The sequence below is a fragment of the Camelina sativa genome, chromosome 7 (genome assembly GCF_030686135.1).
Source record: "Camelina sativa cultivar CO46 ecotype springtype chromosome 7, ASM3068613v1".
NCBI classification, from domain to species: domain Eukaryota; kingdom Viridiplantae; phylum Streptophyta; class Magnoliopsida; order Brassicales; family Brassicaceae; genus Camelina; species Camelina sativa.
The window spans coordinates 34,249,749-34,265,344 of NC_141886.1; the positions used below are offsets into that span (position 1 = coordinate 34,249,749).

The window sequence follows — 15,596 nt, forward strand, 5'->3', positions numbered from 1 at the left end:
CAATTAGGCCCATTGGATTGGGAAGTGGCCACGTCATCAGCTTCGTTGCTTGCTTCAGCCTTATGTCGTCTTCTTCCCCAAAACAAAGCAGCCTGAGAATATAGGAGAGATCGAAGCAAAGAATCATTCAATTCCGACACTCTGAAAGTCTGAATCTTTCTTGTACCCTCTTTAAAAATACAAAATTCGATTTCTTTCACGATTTCTAGATTTCAATTTAGTCAAACGATTCCTCGATTAGGAAAATTTTCTCATGATCTTCTTCCAACGCTCAGTGTTCTAATCCAGATTCGTACACTACCTCTCATCAATCACTTCAAAGGTATTTGTACTTCAGAGTCTGATGATTCCTTGGGGTGGAGTTACTTGCTGCTTCAGCGCCGCCGCTCTTTATCTTCTCGGCCGGAGCAGTGGCAGGTTTGTGATTATCATCTTCCCATAGTGTAGAGTATCAATCAAATCCCTTTCTTATCTTTTGGAGCGCAGGGATGCTGAAGTGCTCAAAACTGTCACTAGGGTTAATCAACTCAAGGAGTTAGGTAATCTTCTTCTTCTCCCTTGATTGCTTCATCTACTGTATCAGTCTCAGAATGATTGTTGATGATGTTTACGGATTGCTCTGTGTTTTGTATAGCTCAATTGCTAGATTTAGATAGCAAGATTCTGCCTTTCATTGTTGCGGTATCAGGAAGAGTTGGCTCTGAGACGCCTATCAAATGTGAGCATAGTGGCATACGCGGTGTTATTGTTGAGGAAACGGTATGTTGTAGACATGGAACTTTGTTGTTCTTTGTGTTTCCATCGATTAGGTTGTATGTGAAACTCTAGTAATTGCATGATTTTTTTAGGCGGAACAACATTTTCTGAAACATAATGAGACGGGTTCTTGGGTACAAGATAGTGCATTGATGCTTTCAATGAGCAAAGAGGTTCCCTGGTTTTTGGTAAGCCAAATATAAGTAGCATTGTGTTTCAAAGAGTTATGATTGAATGTTTCTTAATAGCATTTCTAAATTCGTTTGCTATAGGACGATGGGACAAGTCGTGTCCATGTAATGGGAGCTCGTGGTGCGACAGGGTTTGCCTTGACTGTTGGTAGTGAAGTATTTGAAGAGTCAGGACGCTCACTTGTACGAGGAACACTTGATTATCTCCAAGGCCTTAAGGTTTTTGCTTTTCTTCTTGTGGTTCTTTAATTGCTGGCCTCTCCATTTGCTTAAGCGGCCGTTGTTTTGTTTCAGATGCTTGGAGTTAAGCGCATTGAGCGTGTTCTTCCAACTGGAATATCTCTAACAGTTGTTGGTGAGGTATGTCGTATAGTGTTTTCGATTATCTCTTTTACTTAAAGTTGTAATTGTTGGTAGAGAATCTAGAGATACAATGATACATAGCAATAGTTGTAGGAAGCTGGATCGATCTTTGTATAGAGGCATACCGATGAGTTCAAATCTAATTCATGTGGCTACCATGTATGACAGGCTGTGAAGGACGATATTGGAGAATTCAGGATTAAAAAACCTGACAAAGGACCTTTCTATGTCTCTCCTAAATCACTCGATCAGCTCATTTCTAATTTGGGAAAGTGGTCGAGGTCTGTGTCTCTCTTCTCTCTTGGTGTTTTTTTGCCTATACTCTTTGTAACAAAACGGTGATGAGCCAAAACTGATTGATAAGAGTATAATTTACAGGTGGTACAAATATGCCTCCATGGGGTTTACTGTTTTTGGTGTGTTCCTAATTACAAAGCATGTCATTGATTCTGTTCTAGAGAGAAGACGGCGGAGACAGTTACAAAAAAGGTATGTCACAGATTTGTCTGTCTAGAAAGTAAATAGTTTTACTCTCAAGTATGAGTATTAGAGTGGTCTTGTTTCCTTCAAAATGATGTTCACACAAAACTAAGCAGTCAGCTGTTGTTGCAGAGTGCTTGATGCAGCAGCTAAGAGAGCTGAGCTAGAGAGTGAAGGTATCCATTGGTGAATCTTTTTTCGATATATAAGTTGCACTGGCTCTGACTACAAAACTCTCTCACCAGGTTCAAACGGGGCACGTGAGAGTGATTTAGATTCTACCAAGAAAGAAGACGCTGTTCCTGATCTCTGTGTGATCTGCCTAGAGCAGGAGTACAATGCTGTGTTTGTCCCGTAAGCGTTCTTCTGCCTTTTTGACTGATTCTGGTACATTTGCAACTTACTTAAACGCTTGTGGTTGGTACTCGCAGGTGTGGTCATATGTGCTGCTGCACCGCATGCTCCTCCCACTTGACTAGCTGTCCACTATGCCGGAGACGAATAGATCAGGTGGTTAAGACTTACCGTCACTGAAGAACAACTCAGGCCTCAAAAGCATTCTCTACTCAAAGAGTCTTGTCTGTAAATACCGCAAGATCACAACGTCAGTTTAGTGTTCGTTATCCTCTTTTGTTTGATTTCGAGAACAAAACATTCGAGTTATATGTAAACTTAATGTGCTCGATTTACAGTACAATACATGATTGTACTCGAGCAATTTGCTCCACACAAAATAAAAGAAAAAAAAAATTCTACTTAGATTCATAGCTTTACCTAGCTGCTTCTGCTTCGGTTGGTTTGTAAGTCAAGATCTGGACACCACATTCAATAATGTTTGATGTCTTGGGGTGTGGTGCTGAATTCGAACAATATCTCGTTGTCCTGTTCAAGCCATCCATCTTTGCCAAACAATTCAGACTGAAAGATAAATAGATGTTCCGTTTGCAGATAGGGGAGATCATGTACTATGTTTTCGTCAACAGGGAAACCATTTAAGTGTATGCGACAGAATAATACAGAGTAAGCTTCTTCCATTTGCTGTTTGGGGGAAACCACAACACAAATCCTAAATCCGTAGAAATTTGAACGGATGGTCAAGGAATTTCTTATTGCTCGGTGATTGAACTCCGCAGGTATGTTCCTTCCGGGTAGACATGCCTTTGCACTACCTGATTGCTTGATAATTGCTCATTGTGCTTCTTGGCCCAATTTGAAGCAATTAGGAAGATAGACCAACTCAAGTGGAGAGTCAATAGGGAAAGATATGGTCTCTAGTGATTCACAAGTTTCTGCTATTAGTGTTCTGAGCGAGCCAGGAAGCTCTGGCAGTGATGCAAGTTTTGGACAGCCACCTACGTAAAGCTCTTTTAATCCATGAAGATCTTTGATCCAATCTGGAAATTTCTCAATATCTGCTCCACTTCGTTCTAGAAAATGTTTTCCTGCAAATCGAAATGTAGTGACACTACCAATTATACCGAGCCTCTGAAGGCGAGACCAATGCCAAACTGATTCAGGCAATTCTTCCAACATCGTGTCTGCGATATGGAGTGATGTGATGTTCTTGGAAATATTTGGAAACTTTCTCAATTGTGAGCACCCCACCATGTAGACCGATTCAAGAGATGCCAAATCCAAGTGTATCGGAACAACGTGTAGCTTTGTACAGAATCCCATGTCTAACAACTCTAGTTTATGAAGATTTCCAATAGAGGAAGAAATCTCCACCAAACTCTTGCAAGCAGTCAGAATCAAACTCTCGAGATTTGTAGCATTTGAAAGATCGGGAGTTTCTTGAGGTTCAAGGATCCTAACAAATCCATCTTCTTGAGATTTGTAAGGGGCTGAATATATAACGACACAATAGAGGAAGAACATCAATACATGATGAGAAAGTACATATACGTCAAATATTTATACTAAGCTAATATAAAAACCAACCTGGGCTCCTTCCCCAAACTTCTCAAGTTGGTTATACCGCAAGTTGAGTTTCACAAGATATTCCGAACAAAATGTACGAGGAATAAGCTTTCTAGGGTATACGTCCTAGTGTAATAACCTTAGACGAGGTGGAAGATCCATGTACTCGGGTAGATGCACTCTATCACTACTATCAAATTTTGTCATGTAGACGTTGAGAAATTGAAGATAACGCATACTTTTAATGATATCCAACCATTGCTCATTGATGTATTATATCATTCGGAAGACCATAATGTAATGTAGTTTTGAGTGTAGAGATGATATGATTTATAATTTGATTAAATCACACCAATATATGTTCTAAAACCTGTTAGACGAGACCTAGCGGATGGCACCTAATCATATACGCAAACTTTTCTGTGTTCAAATTTGGCTAAACATGTCAAATAATTTGGTGATCGACCAAAGAATCCATAAACTATTCTATAAAATGGAATATAGTTTTTGTTACAAGAATTTAGTAATGTGATTCACTTTGTACACATATATATGTATATATCAAGTAAGTTCCCGACCATATACTTGATGTGACTTAATTTTATATGTAACTAGAAGAAGGCATCTGGAAGTTAATAACTGCAAGATACGGGAGAAAAAGAAATCACATACACTTGTATTCTGTCCTTAATTGGCTGATATTCTTGAGCTTAGGCATTGGAAAAGCCGTTTTAACAATAAGCTATTGAAATTTGTAAGCTTTTTGCCCCTTGGTTATGCTGGCTCTTCGATAATTGGTTCACAAAAATCATCAATATGAAAATCGTGTTAATAAACAACTATGAATGAATAATATTTGGAGAAGAGATTTTGTGATTTTGTTGGAAAAAAATAGATTTTTATATAGTTAAAAAGTATGCAACACTGAACAGCTTGAGTCAATTTGGGAGGAACCTTCGCTGAGAAGGTCGGTAGCGCAGACTCATTTGAATGAGTTTTCTTCACGAAGCCACTTTATTGTTAGTCATTCAAAATTCTGGTCTGCTTTGGCTGATGTGATGCATGCCTTAGCAACTAATGCCGGTCATGTGATGATTTTTGTTCTGAAAAGTTTATAGTTTATAATACGTTTTTTAGCTTTTTTATAAGTTCTAAAAAGTTTAGATTATGTATTCTACCATTTGTACATGTTCAAAAAAATTTAGATGATGCATTCTACAATAAGTACATGTTCTATAATTTTAGAATTGAAATATGTTCTAAAAATTTCAGAATTCAAAATATTTTCTATAAAATTCAGAATAGATACTCTACATTTACTCTATGTTCTACAAAATTCAGAATATATTCTACAGTTTACTATATGTTCTAAAACAAATAGAATATAAGTCCTACAATATTTTAGAATATACATTCTAGCAAAATTTGAGTTTCATAAATATAGAAATAAAATCGAAAAAAAGAAAAGTAAATATATTTTTGAAGATTTGAATATATGGTTTAGAACCACAATTCAAGAAAATCAAACTCAAATTATATTAATCAACAAAGACTCAGATAATTATTTTGTATTGCTAAAAAATTATTTAATTTGCTCAAAATCCATATTTGGAGAAGAAATTGCAAACGCGTATTTCAGTGTTGACTCTTCGCCTTTTCAATAAAATATATCTTAAACCGGGATCATATAGATACTCCGACCCGGTTCGATATATAATTCGGTCGTCGGTTTAGCTTATCTAAAGTTTAATATCTAACTTTACTTAATTTAAAATTATAAATAATAATAAAAAAATAGCTTATCCAACGTGTATATAAAAAACATTAGCTTTCAAATATCCAAATAACCTTTCGCGTTTATGAAGTAGAGTTTTCTTTTTGGTATGACGTTTAAGACGTAGAGTTAATTAGTGTTATCCCATATTTTTTGGTTAGTAGCAGCATTATTATAACAAGTAGGCCTGGGATTCTGAACCAAACCAAACCGAATTGAAATTTGGACAAATCGGTCCGGTTTTTTAATTGATTAAACCGATCAGAAAGAGTCTAATTTAGAATCGGTTAACCGTTCGGTAAACAGAGAGTTGAATACAACAAAATCACATACTCATGTCTCTGTAGAAAGCTAAATATAAACTAACATGTGAAATAAAAATCAAAATATACAAATCAGAATGGAGGGAGTGATACCTTGTCATGCCTTGGGAAGTTTTAATTTAGGATCGGTTAAACCGTTCGGTTCAACTCTAACCTCCTAATAGGATCGGTTAACCGTTCGGTTCGCCGAGCATTCACTTCCTTCTTCATCATCTTTCTTCGATTACTTTTTCAAGTCCATACAAAGTGGTAAACAGAGAGTTGAATACAAGAAAATCACATACTCACGTCTAAGTGTATATGTAGAAAGCTAAATATAAACTAACATGTGAAAAAAAAAATCAAAATATATCAAATCAGAATGATACCTTGTCATGCCTTGGGAAGTATTACTTTGTGTTCATCAAAACTCATTGCTCCCATCAGAGATATCTTCATCGTCGTCTATAGACACTTGTTCAGATATAGATTCAAAGCTTCTTATTGTTTTGTCAGTTTCGGTTTCATCCGTCAAGATCTGGACACCACATTCAATAATCTCGACTTCTTGGTGTGCGGTGATGATTTCCAGCAATATCTCTTTCTCTGGTTCAAACCATTGATCATCGTCAGACAATACAATGTGAGTGATACAAAGATGTTCCCCTTGGATTTCACGGAGACCCGTAAGTATGTATTGGTCGGTGGGGCAACCGTTTATGCATATGCGAGACATTGAGTAATGAGTAATAGGTTCTTCCATCTCCTCTGATTTAGGGGAAACCACGACGCAAATCCTAAATCCGCAGAAACCTGGTCGGAGGGTCAAGGAACTTCCTATAGCTCGGTGATCGAACTCCGCAGGTATTGTTCTTCCGAGTAGGCATGCTGACATTGATTGCTGAGTGATGACTTTTTGTGCTTCTTGACCTAATTTGAAGCAGTTGGGAAAATAAAGATCCTGAATTTGAGAGTCAGTTGGGAAAGATACTAGTGTCTCCAATGATGCACAAGTGTTTGCTATTAGTAACTTGTGCAAAATCCACCAAAACAACACCTAGTCCTTTCTAGATTCGTGACTTCCAAATCTACAAATTTAAACCAGTCGGCATGTCCTTCTCGGCCTATTACACATTATTAGTCCTTGATGGAAGAACATAAACACTACCTTGAATATAATGATAGACAAGCTTGATTTTCACTCCATAATGAATCCATAGTTGTACTTTGTCCCGAATGACTTATGTAATCAAACGACATTGTCAACGAACGTGGTGAATGCATGGAAAGTATGTCTTTGCAACATGGAATCAATGCTTGTTTTTTCTCCTTAATTATTACATCAAGTTAAGGATAAAACCATGAGTGAACAAATAGTAATATACATACGTACGTACATTCACACCATGTCCTCGTAACAATTTAGAACACTCATTATTACAAGATCATATTAAAGTAAAGGAAAAAAAATCAGAAACACTCTACGAAAATAAGAAAAAGAAAAACAAAAAAAAAAAACCTAAAGAACAAACTTATACACAAATTAGCGTGAATTTATGTGATGCCATAAACAATAATTTAAAATGAAGATGGAAAAGATGAAGATAAGGCAGATGATCCCAAGGTCATTGATGGATCTTGGTTTCCAACAATAGATGATGAGCCTTCCACGTTTATGTTAAGGTTGTCCCAGAAGAAAATATTAGAGCATTGTTGTGAATCTACCCATTGATCATAGCTTAGGTCTTGCCTCTTTAAACATTCGAAAGTTGATGACATATATCCATCTTGCGCATTGCTATTTTCCATTGGGACAATGTTATCCATATTTTCCTCTATTAGCGCCGGGAGATTATAACTTATAGTTGTCTCAATATTCGAGCAGGTAGAGTTATTGAACAAATGGGACGCCATTGTAGGAACTTGAAACGGTTCTCGCTGTTCTTGTTGAGGAAGGTTCATATCCCATTCTTCTGTGTTAGTTGTTAGAAATGCTTGTTCGCAAAGGTTTCCTCTTCCTCCTCTTTGCGTGTCATGATTGTTGTTCTTGTTTGTGATGATGTTTTGAGAGAACATTCCTTCTAGGATAGGAAGTGTTGTGTCTACCATAAAGAGGGGAGGTTTATGGCAGAGAAGGGCTTCTTGAATCTTTATATTAGTTTCTTGATCATTGGCGAAATTTGACTGGTTCGGAGATTCTGTGAAACCATCAAATTGTAGGTTATCAACAGTGGATGGATTGGTGCTAGAGGTGACGGTAGTGGCCATAGGTGTATCTTCCAAGTTCAATGTCACTGTAGTTACTGACGGTTGATGACGATTGTAATGGTGATGCGGTTTCCGTATCTTTTTCTTGATCCATGAATTCCAATAGTTTTTGATCTCGTTATCCGTTCTTCCGGGTAGATGGCTAGCTATATGCGCCCACCTGAAAAAAAAAAAAAAAAAAAAAAAAAAAAAAAAAAAAAAAAACAATAAGAAAATATGTATATATGTACAGTATGTATTTCTGTGAATGTTCGATTAAGTAACTTAAAGCGTACTATACTTGATAAAGAATTACACGTAGGCAAAAGTACCACGAGATTAATGAAACTACACGTAAAAGATTCTTTTAGTCATCGGCAGTAGGCTAGTCGTTGCTTCGAACCGTGGCTAAACTAAACATATAATAATTTAATTTAAATAAATATTATATCATGATAAATTGAATAATAAGTATAAAATGTAGTATATATAGTATGTAACTCCAACACAACAAAATTATTACTAAAAATGGTAAGTATATCAGTATTCTTAAAAGAATTTCAATAATGCTCTATAATAATACACTATATTGAATTAATTAAGTTATCTCTACAAATACAAATCTAATTTAGCTTTGCGAAAAAAGGAAACCTGTTTCCCACAACTCCATGAAGGCTTATGATCAATTTCTCTTCTTCAGAAGAGAACCTTCCTCTCCTAATATCAGGCCGAAGATAGTTTATCCATCGCAATCTACAACTTTTTCCACATCGTTGAAGCCCTAGATTTTATCAAACATGCATTATAATTACAATAAATCTATAAGTCAATTAGCGCAAGACATAAATAGAATTGTTAAAAAGCTATATATACATAATCAAGTACCTGCTTTTTCAGGGACTTCACTCCAACATCCATAGCCATGAGTTGTGATATATCTAATAAGCTTCTCATCTTCTTCCGGTGACCAAAGCCCTCTCTTCACTTTTTGCTGGTTGCAGCATGAGTGGTGACCCATTATTAGTTAGTAGCTCCTCAAATTAACTTAATTAATAGCGAACCACTTAATCGATGACAATAATTAAGCTTAAATTAAATTTTATATATTAAGTATATCACCCTTTAGGTTTTTACTCTCTTTCTTTCTTGGGTTATGTTTATTTGAGAGTTTCATGTGGCTATGGAAGAGGAAGAAGCAAAGGAGAGTTTTAAAAAGGGGGAGGAGACAAAGGTCGGGTCGGATGAGGACCCAGGGGTAGGGCCTGAGATATTTCTGCATCGATCTAACCTTAAAACGACGTCTCATCGACTTTCTATTTTCATGTGTTATTACTCGTTGTACGTAGAGAGCTTTTGGTTGTAGTATTATTACGTTAAGCCCTTATCACTTTTTTTCTATGTTTTTTCTCTTCACGTACCCTTCTGTCTCCCGTGAAAAGTTCCTCTTCTTTTCTTTGTTTCTTATATTCTTTAAAACTTAATGATTTATAAGACGAAAAATAGTTTGATACGTAGAACTAATCGCCATATAAATTTGTTGCTCATCAGTAATCATGTACTATGCACTGCTTTCCTCTATTTCTACCCCTCTAGCTTTATTAATCTGAATATGTTAATTTTTTTAGTACCACAAATTATATATTTCATTAAAACGTATTTGGGTGTGAAGGATCGCGTTGGTTTATAATTTTATCATATACTATATATATATAGTCTTTAACAAAAACAAAAAATAATCACATTCTAAAACGCTGTTCATTTATCGTAACACACAATAATGAATGTACTTTTCTTTTCTGTGGGTAGTACTTGATGACCGCAAACCAAAGGAAGATGAAGCCAAACTTTATATGATATCCTTCCATCTTTTAACTAAAACCCTATCTTTTTTTCTAAAGTAACTTATTCCAAAGTTCGATCAAAGATGAAAATGTCGTGTCATTTATACTCTATTTATTTCATAAAAAATGTTATTTTGACATATTTCATACAAAAAAAAGAAAAAATTGAATTATATATGTTTATTCCTATTTAATAAATTGTTAATAATTTAAATTTAATGAAATGAGTTTTGGATTTAGCAATAAATTAAAAATTTTAGCATAAAAACACATTGGAATGTTGACTAACATTTTTTGTTAAACATTTTTTTTTATTGACATTCTTTGTGAACGATAGAGAATATACTATGTTTTAATTTTTTTTTTTTTAAAGAGCTTTATGATGGATTGATTATAATTCTGTTAACAACAACGACAATCATATTCTAGTAAAAGAGAGAGAGGGCTCTTGGATTCTATATATGGACACGTATTAGTATTTAGTACACACAAGAAGTGTATTTGAAGTTGATAAAATTTTGTTTTCAACATTAAATAATTGATTAAGTCATGTAGCCGAATTATAGTGATTTTTGAAATTAAAAGATAACAAATCGGAAAAAATAATTTTATTAGTGGACGTCCAATATTGAAGCTTTTTCAAAGATATACGAAAAAACAATCATCACAAGTTTCAGTTACAAGGCTTTGATTTAGTTAGGAGACATATCGGAAGACCTTGCCGATAATGAAATTGCTTTGTTTAGAAATTTTCTCCTTTTAATTTATTTTTTTGTATTGGTAACTTGTAAATATGTCATGCCATAGTGCTATATAGTATATGTATGTATAACAAATATGTCACATCAGGTTTGTTCTTTGTGACTGCGGGGACTTTTAATTTACACAATCTTAATGTGAATAAAAAGGCGTCATCACATTACATTTAGCTTACGGAACTTAATATACTAGCTAGTGCTGTGTTTGTTATTCTATATATGTGCTAAATAAATATCTTTTTAATTTATCGTAATTTAAGCATATGCTCAAATCTCTTGTGATACAACAAGGGTCCTTAACAATATCAATTAACGACATCAATTTGTTTTCAAATAATCCTTACTAGAGAAGTATAGTCAAATGCTTACGTAGGACGTACAAATTACGATACATAATACATACATAAACATGTTCCAACACATAAGATAAGATGCATGGTCGTCGTTTATAAACTTGATTAATTAAAACTTGGGTCAATAAAATGTCCAAAACACTCACATCACTAAATCACTGTTCCATTACATTTTTTTGTTTGTTTTATTTTCATTTATAATCCGTTCAGGTCACTATACATAATTTCGCTAATATTAGTTCACTACAAAAGGTTTACAACACTAGCCATTCTTCACTAAATCATTGTTTCATTATTTTTGTTCTTTATTTCTTTCTTTTTCATTTCTTTACTTCCGTCTAGCTAGTTCCGCACTTCCGCTCGTTCTATACATGTTTATTCTGTTGTTTTTATACTCAACTAATATTGAAAATATTGTCACATAGATAATATTATTATTATGGTGACAATAAAAACAAAAAGTATAAGTTAAATATCTGTTATTATTCTTATGTACTAGTTTCATATTACAATCTGGATTAAAGCTTTAGGTTTTTAAGGTTTTGCATAGTTTATGGTTCATTAATGTACCTTTCATGTTGAAGGTTTTGTGAAATTTATGATTTTGTATAAATTTGATAATTTTATCTATAAATGTTTAATATTTATATTGATGTTTTAACGATCTTATAATAGCTATTTCTTTTGTACGCAGAACATAGATGATATATGTATGTGTATATGTATGTAGCCGTACACACATGTATGGGAAGGCCCCATGTACGTAGATGAATCGATGTAAAGTGGGACCGCTGGATTAAAGCAAATCAATTACCAAACATCGATGTGAATTTGATCACATAGAAATGTGACTTTTGCTTCAATATATCGCAATCTTTTTCTCGGCTATATTTTCTTCTAGTCTTTTTTAGAGAAAAAATGAGAAAAGAAATCAAATTGAAAAAACAAAAAAAACATTAAAACCTTTCACATTGCAAACATTCTATTTGAAACATCTGCATTCAACTAATCTTAAGTTCTCGGAATGTACGTGATAAACAGAAACGCCTATATTTGTGAAGTAAAAGAGCATTTATTAGCACTCAACGTTTCTGATTATAATTAATGTACTTAATAGTGATATAATCCAACTTAAGCATAGTTTTAGTGTTTTTTCTGTCGTTGAAATCATTAAGGGCTTACCTTTAAGGAGGAGCAATAGAATGGCCTTGTTGGTTTGGGTCCACAATGTTTGTTTTAATCAAATATAATTTTAAAAACGAGGTAATGTTTTGTCAACATAAATAATAGTTCTGGTGATTAACTAGTGATGCTAATGAAGCAACTGTCTTAATTAACTAAACAAGCCTTTCAAGGGATGGTTGGTCGAGATAATAATAATCATTAGATTAAGATGTCTCTACCATACATAATTCAGTTCTCTCCTTTATGATCACACTCCCTTTTAAAGAACTCCTCAAGTTGATGTAGCGTATAGGATACTAAGATCAAATTTCTCATATTTGTTTATTATATATGTTTATTGTAATTATAATTGATACGTTTAAATGTATTTTTTAATTTCTCAAATAAATTAATTAGAATTGATATTTCGTGGAGTAGGACAAAATAAAGACTTAATTTCTTTGCTATAAACCTCGTGAGATTACGTACCTAAGTTGATTTTATGTAAGTTCGTGGAATCACTAATAATAAATATATTTACAAAATATAGGTCGTCTAACTTAAAATAATTAGCAATATAAACAAAAACAACGTGATCGTCGTGGTTTTGGCGGTAGCTTTTGGAGTTAATTATGCAGTGTTTTGAACTTTACGAGGACTTTTGTCTATCCACTACCGTAACCCTCTCAGAATCTTCGTATGGAACCTTTAATTTTTCTTCTTTCTTTGTTTTCATAAATGCTAGCTTTGTTTTTATTTACTATGAATATTTACCAATATAAAATATATACGTACTGGTAAGAAATTAAGAATATATATAGTATCATATTTGGCATAAACTCTCTTGATTAGTTAAAAACCTAATGAACCTTAAAAGATATATCTTCCTAGCTATAAGAAAAAGAGACATTGACAACATATCTATTCGTCTTCCAGGTGATAATAGACATTCAAAACATATACCATTTGTGGTTGATATCACATGACACCTGAGTTTGATCCTTCAAATGAATATTATATAATTTAGCAAAAATAAACGAATAGTATTATATTAAGATATTTGTTCCTTTTTCATCCCCCTTTTTTTGGTAATAATTCCCAAAGCTATCTTTGTTTTCCAATAAGCTCTGCATGAGAAAAAAAAAAACAAAAACAAAAAAGTTACATGTAGTAGGGTATTTTTGAAATGTTGAAAATGGAGACAAGTTTATTTTAACTTGCTTTCTAAAGAAGCAAAACGTAAGATATGGTTTAAGAAAAGGAATGTATTTGGATTCAATCTTGAGTTTTCGAGGTTCCTTTGAAAAACTTATTTTCATATTTTGTTTTTGGATATCATTCATTATACATTGATTTAACAAAAAAAAAAAAAAAAAAAAAAAAAAAAAGGAAAAAATATAAGAAAGAAGGGAAGACATATGACATTGGCCCGTCCAGAGTTCTAAAAAGCCCAATAATAAGTAGAAAAGCAACAATATAAGAAACCAAAAATATCCTATTAGCCCTCAAAGAATTACAAAACTTCGAAATTGATCCCCAATAATTCAAAACTTTTACACAACTGGCGCCGAAACTTTCCCGGCTTGCTCCAACACCTCCAAAATCTCCGCACGACTCCTCACGATCCTATGGAAAACTTCTCTGATCTGTTGCTGTAACGGCACAAGCTCCTCCTCCATTCTCCGGCATATCTCCGCCATCTCCGCCACTTGCGCCGCCGCAGATTCAGAAGCATCTTTCTCCGCCGGATAATGAAATCCATCGGCGAATTCAATCAACGAGTGACCAAGCTTCTCCATCCTCGTCATCTCCTCCATTAACCCAGCGGATCCTTTCTTCTCTTTCTTTTTCCACTCATCTCCGATCTTCTCATGGATTCCGATCAAACTCTGAGCCCAACTCAAATGTTTCGGCGGCACAGGTAAATGATTCGCTAATCCAGATCTCTCCTGACACGGAACCGCCGCCGTTAACACCCACATTACGAACACCATCACCGTGCTCATTATAAACATCGGTTGCGGCAATCCCGCCGCTTCGTTACCACGTGGCGGCGTTAGATTCGCCGTCATCGCATGGATCTGCTTCGCCGCCGACCAATTTCTCCCGACCGCCCATGACGAAGATTTTAGCTGACCAATCGTCGCTCCTCCTTTACTCGCAGCCGATGATCCACCGCTACGACGACCGAACGACCACGATCTCTCCGTCGTTTTGTTCCCTCCGCCGCCGCCACCGCCTCCGCCGCTGACATTCTCTTTATCCTCGAGACTCAAGGCGACGACGAGATTCGCCAACGCGCGTTTCGCTCTTCTCACGTTACCGTCACCTAACGGACGTTGCTCCAAAGCCGTTACAGCGATCTCAGCTAATCGCTGGTAATGTCTAACGGAATCGATTCCGTTAACAACGGCGGTACAAATATCAAGCGCTTTAATCGACCGGTCTAACATTTCAGGAACTAACCGGTCAAAAGGCGGTTTAGAAATCTGGGTTGGGTCACGGCCCATTAAGAGAATCGCTTTGAATTCAGCTTCGCAACAGAGGAAAACATCCATTAGCTTACGAAGCCAGGTCACGGACATAATCTGCTCCGTCGCGGCTACGGGAGCAACGGTGTTCGTTTCATCGGACGGTGGAGGTTGATGAGGAGGAGGAGTAGGAGAGAGAAGATCGGTGAAACGATCGGCGATGTGTTTTTGGAAAAGCTCGAGATCTTCTTGTTCTTGTTCGTTGTTGACGTCAACGAACTGGTTGCGACGGATACTGATCCGGCCAAGGAACGAGCCTTGATTATCTTGTGCAGGTCTCATGATTTTGTTTTTGAGGAAGAAGAAGAAGAAGATTGTGAAGGTTTTGGAAATGGAGAGTTTATATACGGAGACTAAATAAATTTGTGGTGCGCATGTCTTGTCGGAGAGCTTGAGACCCGTTCTTCGTGCGCAGTTATCTCCTTTTTCTTGTTTCCAATTTTGTCCCTTGTCGCGTTATTGTAATATTAGCATAGAGTACGTGAGTCGTGACATTAAATGTTGAAACAAAAGTATAAATTTAAAATTATTTTAAGTTCACTCCTTTTTTTGGTTAATGGAAACTGTGAGAAGGATGATTGAAATTCTAATAACATATTCTGATTTTGTTTCCGTGATATTTCTACTGAAAATATTTCAGATTTTAAAATTTTCCTTAAAGAAAATGGAGAAAGCCTAATTAATTATCTCCAAGTTTATGGCATATTTCGATAGCATGCGAGAAGAAATAAATATGTATGTCATTTGTGTCAGTTTTCATTTACCATAAGAGGGTTAACTTAATCATCAATTTTTAGACAGAATTTAGTAAACTTAGTTATGAATTTCTAACAGAATATTGATATGGTATTTAGCCCAATTTCTCTCCATCAATTTCTTCTATGAGTCCACCAAGCCCATTTCAGATTACAAATTT

General features: G+C 35.1%; 2 protein-coding genes, 1 non-coding gene and 1 pseudogene across 3 annotated transcripts; 1 reads left to right on the forward strand and 3 right to left on the reverse strand.

Moving 5' to 3' along the window:
• The first annotated feature begins 62 nt into the window (after positions 1 to 62).
• On the forward strand, positions 63 to 2,549 carry LOC104704013 (E3 ubiquitin-protein ligase SP1). The gene is made up of 11 exons (XM_010420127.3): positions 63 to 417; positions 487 to 539; positions 635 to 759; positions 849 to 944; positions 1,029 to 1,166; positions 1,242 to 1,307; positions 1,479 to 1,591; positions 1,689 to 1,799; positions 1,923 to 1,966; positions 2,036 to 2,144; positions 2,222 to 2,549. The coding sequence occupies exons 1-11, from the start codon at positions 344 to 346 to the stop codon at positions 2,322 to 2,324; spliced, it is 1,032 nt and encodes a 343-aa protein (XP_010418429.2). The 5' UTR covers positions 63 to 343; the 3' UTR covers positions 2,325 to 2,549.
• A 429-nt stretch (positions 2,550 to 2,978) lies between these two features.
• LOC147942010 (disease resistance protein RML1A pseudogene) lies at positions 2,979 to 3,668 on the reverse strand (annotated as a pseudogene).
• Positions 3,669 to 7,148: 3,480 nt separating this feature from the next.
• On the reverse strand, positions 7,149 to 9,324 carry LOC104704014 (transcription factor MYB61-like). Its single transcript, XM_087460148.1, has 3 exons — positions 8,919 to 9,324; positions 8,685 to 8,814; positions 7,149 to 8,214 (listed from the first exon to the last, which is right to left on the reverse strand). Exons 1-3 carry the CDS (start codon positions 9,049 to 9,051, stop codon positions 7,365 to 7,367), a joined length of 1,113 nt encoding a protein of 370 aa, XP_087316274.1. The 5' UTR covers positions 9,052 to 9,324; the 3' UTR covers positions 7,149 to 7,364.
• A 4,124-nt stretch (positions 9,325 to 13,448) lies between these two features.
• LOC104705223 (protein ROH1A) lies at positions 13,449 to 15,232 on the reverse strand. Its single transcript, XR_015561505.1, has one exon. It is a non-coding gene; the product is annotated as a protein ROH1A (transcript).
• Positions 15,233 to 15,596: the final 364 nt, after the last annotated feature.

Coding starts and splice junctions, on each gene's coding strand:
- LOC104704014 (XM_087460148.1), bottom strand. CDS start 9,051: ATGGGTCACCACTCATGCTGCAACCAGCAAAAAGTGAAGAGAGGGCTT. Junction 8,815..8,918: donor TGAAGTCCCTGAAAAAGCAG/GTACTTGATTAT, acceptor GATAAAATCTAG/GGCTTCAACGATGTGGAAAA. Junction 8,215..8,684: donor CATGGAGTTGTGGGAAACAG/GTTTCCTTTTTT, acceptor TTTTTTTTTCAG/GTGGGCGCATATAGCTAGCC.
- LOC104704013 (XM_010420127.3), top strand. CDS start 344: ATGATTCCTTGGGGTGGAGTTACTTGCTGCTTCAGCGCCGCCGCTCTT. Junction 760..848: donor GTGTTATTGTTGAGGAAACG/GTATGTTGTAGA, acceptor TGATTTTTTTAG/GCGGAACAACATTTTCTGAA. Junction 1,800..1,922: donor CGGAGACAGTTACAAAAAAG/GTATGTCACAGA, acceptor CTGTTGTTGCAG/AGTGCTTGATGCAGCAGCTA.